The 6,912-nt window shown below is 46.2% G+C and overlaps 1 protein-coding gene across 1 annotated transcript; it reads left to right on the top strand.

The window, feature by feature from the left end:
- The first annotated feature begins 4,410 nt into the window (after positions 1–4,410).
- Positions 4,411–5,004, top strand: LOC121044567 (40S ribosomal protein S8-like). The gene has a single exon (XM_040496898.1). The coding sequence runs from the start codon at positions 4,411–4,413 to the stop codon at positions 5,002–5,004; it is 594 nt and encodes a 197-aa protein (XP_040352832.1).
- The last annotated feature ends 1,908 nt before the right edge of the window (positions 5,005–6,912 follow it).

The raw sequence follows: 6,912 nt of genomic DNA, 5'->3' as shown, positions 1-6,912 counted from the left end.
ACCCCAACAAAGACAGAGTCTAAAATGCTTCCCCTCAGGGACAGGTGACACAGACTTGTTCAGACAGAGGTAGGGCCTGACCTCAGCTCCTCTCCTGAGAGAAGATACGCAGTGTCTCAAAGGGGAATGCATGAGGGCACAGCAAGGGACGGAAGGGGAAATGGGAAGGAAAGGGCTCTGTTAGGGGGTCACAGGTGCCACACATGCTTTCTTGTCTCCCATCTTACAAACAGAAGTCATAGATGTTCCTGGGCATTTGATGTTCTTCATTGATCAACCCTTGTTCAGGAGGCATGCATACATGGAATGTGGCCTCCCAGCCTGTGATGGCAGGTGTGTGTGTGTGTGTGTGTGTGTGTGTGTGTGTGTGCACCTGCATGCACACTCCAGGCATAGAGAGAGATTCATTGGTAGCAAGGTGACAAAAAGGACGATGAGGTAGAAAGGGTGTCTAAATTGGAGTAAGAGGCTTGGTATGGACTGAATGTGGCCCGTCCCCCCAAATTCTTATGTTGGAACCCTTTACCCCATATGAGCTATGGAGCTATGAGAAGGTGGCCGTCTACAACCTGGAGGAGACTGTCCTCAGAACTCAACTATGCTGGCATTCTGATCTCGGACTTGCAGCCTCCAGAGGTGTGAGGAATAAATTTCTGTGTACATACCATCCAGTTTATGGTACTTTGTTGCAGGTGCCAGAACAGACTCAGATAAGGGCTACGTTGTAAGCAACAGCTCTCCCATGTCCTAGCAGTGTGACTCTGAGTATAAATTCATTCTGCTAAAAAAATGAATAATTCCTGCTCTGTTTCCCTTCTTTACGTGGTTGTTAGGAGACCTGAAGGGTAGGATATATATGGCACTATTCCGTAGAATCTAAGTTTTCTGAAATGTTCAGAAAACAAAAATCTTTTGTGTTTGCTTTTAAATTTTTTTTTCAACGTTTTTTATTTATTTTTGGGACAGAGAGAAACAGAGCATGAACGGGGGAGGGGCAGAGAGAGAGGGAGATACAGCATCGGAAACAGGCTCCAAGCTCCGAGCCATCAGCCCAGAGCCTGACGCGGGGCTCGAACTCACGGACCGCGAGATCGTGACCTGGCTGAAATCGAACGCTCAACCGACTGCGCCACCCAGGCGCCCCTGTGTTTGCTTTTAAAGCAAAACACTGCCATGGGGCCGCCTTTTTTTTTTTTTTTCCTTTTCTCACAAAGGTTGAGAATGTTTCTGTACACATGATTCCAAAATACCGTCGGCTTTCCATTTTAGTTTTAAATTGCCATCTGCCATAAAGTCTCTCAGCAATGAAACCAGGTTCCTCTTTGTATGGATTCCTTGGTTTCTTCTCTGCTGTTTTGTGACCTGGGAAAATGAGCCAGGACGAGGAGAACCAGGGACTCGTCCAGAAATGTTCATGTTGGGGGAAGATCCTGACTCCTGGATAATGAAGTGTGGATTGTTGGCAAATTTCTAAAGATAATATTTGTGGCAGGTAAAAAATAATGTCCAGTTAAAAACTTGGCAGTAATTCTCTCAGGGAGAGAATTGTCTTTTGTTTGGCGAAATACCTTGATGGCTTTTTTGAGTACAAAAGGTGAGCTCGCCCTAGGACATGCATTAGACTGGAGGTGGTTTTCAACTGTGCTTGCACATTAGGAGCTTTGGAAAAGTATGTGTGCTTCTGCCCCAGCTCCAGAGCCTCTGACGTAATGGCCTGGGGTAGAGTCTGGGCATCACTATTTTTAAACACCGCCCCCCCCCCCACCCTGTCCCCAGGAGATTCTACTGTGTAGCCTGAGTTGATTCTCCTGCACTAGACCCAGATGAGAGGGACAGGTAGAAGAGTGGACAGAACTGGGGGGCTGGTAGCCTGATGAGAGAGATGAGAGAGGGAAAGAGAAATCATCTGGGTGGCAGTGGGCTGGGGCTCTGTGTGCACAGGTGGCCAGCGAGGTGTCTCCAGTGTCCAGAGGAGCCAGGGACAGTTAACAAAGGAATCCCTGGCATTGAGTTTTAGGTTGTTCTCTGCGTTGTATATAGTACATACAACACTACCTTGTATCTCTAGATCCTCATGAACATCTCTGTCTGCCCAGTCCAGTGTCCATAGTGCTGTGGGGGAAATGCTGGAACTTAGGCTGGCCCCACTGATGAACAAAAACAGTCCAACACCTGCAGGAGATAAAAACTGAAGGGATTGAAAACCCAGCAAGAGTGGGAGATTGGAGTGAGGAGGGAACGAGGACACAATTGCCCCCCTAAGAATCCTCTGGGATGTTGGAAAGGATGCTTGGTTTCCTACCGTTTGTGGGCCAGGGATTCAAGGCAATTTTATTTAAATCTCAGTGGATAGTGCCTCAGCTGCTGGGGGACATGAAGGCTTACAAACAGCTGACACTCGAGCCAGAGAATAATAAATAATTCACCACCTTCCACTCTTTCCACCGTATACACTCCATGTGTGGAATATTTTACAGTGATCACAGTTCATTCGCATTCATCTCTCTTTGAGCTTTCCAACAGGCCTGAGAGATGGGGAAGAAAGGAATTTGTCACATGCGATCGCGAGAAAAGGGGGTTCTCAGCGGCTGTAGATTGCATCCAGGAGCCGCAGGGCTTGAAGCCTCGTGGGCTCCGAAGCCTCACTGCTGGTCCTGACTCAGTGCTCAACCCACCATTTCAGCCCGAGTTCAGGTCACTCACAGCCTTGCCACTGCAGGAAAATCTTCTGTGTTAACACTCTTGTTTTTAGACAACATGAGCTCGAGATCGAACATCTACTTTAATCTCGTCCCTCTCTGCCATCTCTTCTCTCCCCTCTCCTTCTTCTGTCTCCTTTCCCCATCTCCTCATCCCCATCCACCCACCATTTCTTTAGCATTAAAAAAAATCTTTTTTCAGTTTATTTTTTGAGAAAGAGAGACACAGAGAGAGAGAGAGAGAGAGAGAGCAGGGGAGGGGCAGAGAGAGAGGGAGACAGAGGATCCCAAGCAGGCTCCGCACTGTCAGCACAGAACCTAACATGGGGCTTGAACTCATGAACTGTGAGATCATGACCTGAGCCTAAATCAAGAGTCAGACACTTAACCGACGGAGCCCCCCCCCCCCACCACTAGGCGCATCCCCCCTCCCATTTCTTTAGCATTTACATGGCTATGCTCTCATTCGATAGACTTCCCCTAGATTAGGGTGGTCCTGCGTGGATTCCACCTGGGAGTGTTTTTGAATCCTTTCTTGTTTATTCGGTCTTCTCTGTTTCTTTATCTGACTCCAGGATGAGTCAAACGTGCTTACCAGCATGTATTGCAGAATCCCCCGGTTTCTAACCGGGAAATGGTCGCCCTGCGTCTCTGGGAGGAACTTCCTGGCTTTGCTCGTGGACCTCCACAAGTTGTTGATGTAACACATTCTCGGCAGCTAGAGAGGACTAAATATACTAACTGGCTTGAGCTGACCTTTGCTCTAGATTTAGAAGAGAGGCATAGCGACCTGTTTCTCCCACATGGAAACAAACAGTGGAGCGGATTTTATGCCCAGGTGTTTGCCATATAGCTTGATACAAAACCATGTCCTGGAAAACTATAAGCCAATCTAATTTATAGAAATAAACTGAGTGAGAATCATTATTTTTTATTGGTACCACTTAATGTGAAGAAAATGCACATTTTCCAAAAATATGGAAAAAACGTTCCATTTGCCTTATTGGGTCCAAATGTTAGGTTTAAATTATTTTACTATGCAAACTTTCTTTCATATCTTGGCAGTAGTGATTTCCATTTTTATTCCTTTGGTATCCATAATCTTATGAGAATCAAAAACATATGCTTTGAGATCACTGGACAGCTCCTCCTCCCACATTTTAAAAATGCACAAGGAAGGTTATTGCTCTGGTAGCAAAAATAACAGGAACGCTATGGGAGAAAATTATGAGGACATCGAGGCTGAATGGGAAAGAGGTTCAAAAGGTGCACTCTGGTTTTCATGCTTTTGATTTGCAAGTCATTAAGCTGGAAGAGCCCCTGCCTCCTGCTGACTGCCACTAGGAATGTAATTTTTTCTTCTCTAATAGAGGATTGCTTATTCAATGACTCTGGTTTTCAATATCGGAGGAGAATAGGGGATCTGGATTTTCCAGTGCTGCCTAAGATGGGGCGCTGGTTACAGGGCTAAGAGTAGATGGACTTCTGGCCTCCCCTTTGTCTGCACAAGCAGGGTGCCCTTGGTGGGGAGGCAGAAGCATCATACAAATTTTGGTCTCAGGAACTTTAGGCTGACAGAGAGAAGCCAGTGAAGAGATGAATGCTTTGTGTTCTCTCCTGAGGAAAAATTATTAGAAGAAAAAAAAAACACTTGAGGAGAGTCAGATATTAAAATGTGATGAAAGGGTGTTTTGTAGCCAGGGTTGAAGCGATGGGCATCTCTTGGGACAACTGGCACAGGAGTTCCAAGACCGGGGGCAGGAGAAAGCTGTACCACAGGAAGCACGAGCTGGGACGCCCCATTGCCAACACTAAGACTGGCCCCCACCACATACACGCAGTTCAAGTTCCCGGAGGCAGTAAGTACTGTGCCTTGAGGCTGGACCTGGGGAACTTTTCCTGGGGCTCCAAGTGTTGTATGCACAAAACAAGGATTGCTGAAGTCGTCCACAATGCATCCAACAACCGACTGGTCCACACCAAGCCCCTGGTGGAGAACTGGATCGTGTTCACTGACAGCGCCTGGTACCCACAGTGGTACGGGTCCCCCTGTGCACTGCTCCTGGGCCACAGGAAGGGGACCAAGCTGGTTCCCGAGGAGGAAGGGATTTTAAACAAAAAACATTCAAAGAAAATTCAGGAGAAATATGATGAAAGGAAAAAGAATGCCAAAATCAGCAGTCTTCTGGAGGAGCCGTTCCAGCAGGGCGAGTTCCTTGCACGCATGGCTTCAAGACCAGGCCAGTGTGGCCCAGCAGATGGCTGTGTGCTTGCTAGAAGGCAAGGAGCTCGAGCTCCATCTTAGGAAAATCAAAGCCCAGAAAGGCAAATAAAGCTTCCTCCCTTCTATCTTTGGTCACGTAATGAAGGTGTTCATTGTTCAAAATAAATAAATAAATAAATAAATAAATAAATAAATAAAATGTAACAAAAGGAAGGTGAGAAGAGTGTCAAAGGAAAAGGGGAAGGGCAGATGAGAGGCTCAGTGTCTTCCAGGGGTAAGAGGACAAGGGCCCCAGTGGCCTGGTCCCTTGCCCAATGAACTGGGTCATAGTCCAGACTTTGCATCGGCACATTATAGAAAGTTCAGTGTGTGCTCCATCAGCCAAGACCAATGTTTCCAGAAATATGCAATGTCATTCTCTGCCTCCTACCTTGTATTTGCCCTGATTGTCCTCTCTGGGATTTGGGTCTTTGTTCGGTGCACATAGCTGTATACTCCAAGTTTCTGCTGTCCATGAACTGGTGATTAGTGAGCACATGTTTTTCCACAGCTTGCTCTTGTATTTCTGTAGTACTTGCTACTTTATATCCTCAATGACAACGTTACATTGGCTCTTTCTCCCTTAGTCCATTCAAAAAACTCACTCTTGTTTCAAAATAGACACAAGTGTCTTATTCTCTATGAAATCCTACCTGATCTCCCAAAGCCAAGCTGTTTCTTTTCTCTTTCAAGGCCCCCTGTACCTGGTGGGCACACAACAATTATTGCCCTCATTTTTCTGTATCGCACTCTTTTTTCTGCTTGTCTGGGAGCTCTTCTACATGTAAACTTGAGGGCAGAAACTGCCTTAATTACCCTGACTTTCCCTACATTTCATTATCGATTGCATTTTAACAGGTGCTTAAATAAATGTTTTTGAATGGATGATTGAATGAATGACATTCATTCATCTAGGCCCTTGTTGGTCGCAAGGATGAATACAAAATGTACTTCATTTGCAAATAAGCAAATGTAATTAAAACAGAAGTACTGTAAAAATTTTGTTTCTGGCGCCTGGGTGGCTCAGTCAGTTAGGCGTCTGACTCTTGATTTCGGCTCAGGTCATGATCTCATAATTCGTGGGATCGAGCCCCCCCTGGTCGGGCTCTGTGCTGACAGTTTGGAGCCTGCTTTGGGATTCTTTCTCTCCCTCTCTCTCTGCCCCTCCTCCACTCTCTCTCTCAATCTCTCTCTCAAATAAACATTATTTTTTTTTTCATATTATACTTAGTTTTTGCATTCTAAGAATGAAAGGGAGAGCTTACAGCTATGTGGTTAATAGCCGAGTGGAATAATGCAGACTCCCCTTATACTAGAACCCTCTGACCCACGTTCCACACTTACCTTGACTTTCTGACATTGACCGTGGATGTTAATCAGATGGTGGAATGATTGTTTCATGACCTTCAGCTCATTTATCTCTGGAAATCAGTACTGACTTTTTGTGGAACAAGACTAAAAATGCTGAGGCAAGGCACCCTCAGCATTGGGGGTATAGTGTCTCATTTGTTTGGGTTGGGAAGGCTTTCAATGACCATGATTCAGGAAGCAGTCTTATGGCCAGCCATCTGTGTAGACTAAGGGGTATAAGGGTCCCACCAGGAACAGATTTCACTGCATCAGGACTTCAGTCTCTGAGGAGATTCATATCCCAGCTCACGATAGCTCAGTCTCCAGAGGCAAGTCAGACTTCCACTCATTCATGGGTGTCTTCTTCTCCAGGTCCAAGTCCTGCTTGGAACTCCCTTCATGAGGCTTAACGATAGAGCAGGCTTGTGCTTGGTAGACCTGAGTGGACCATGTTAGTAATCAACCAGACTGGAAGCATGGTAAGTGCAGAGAGCTGGGAGCTAAGGGAATTCAGTGGTGGTCCTGGCCCCACTCAGTTCCCCATTACTAGCCCCATTATGGGCCTCAGGCAAATTACTTAACCTCTCTGAGCCTCACTCT

The sequence above is a fragment of the Herpailurus yagouaroundi genome, unplaced genomic scaffold (assembly GCF_014898765.1).
Source record: "Herpailurus yagouaroundi ecotype Mexico unplaced genomic scaffold, PumYag 188, whole genome shotgun sequence".
Classification (NCBI taxonomy): domain Eukaryota; kingdom Metazoa; phylum Chordata; class Mammalia; order Carnivora; family Felidae; genus Herpailurus; species Herpailurus yagouaroundi.
The sequence above is the reverse complement of the archived record's forward strand: the minus strand, read 5'-3'. Positions and strand labels throughout refer to the sequence as shown.

Coding starts and splice junctions, on each gene's coding strand:
- LOC121044567 (XM_040496898.1), top strand. CDS start 4,411: ATGGGCATCTCTTGGGACAACTGGCACAGGAGTTCCAAGACCGGGGGC.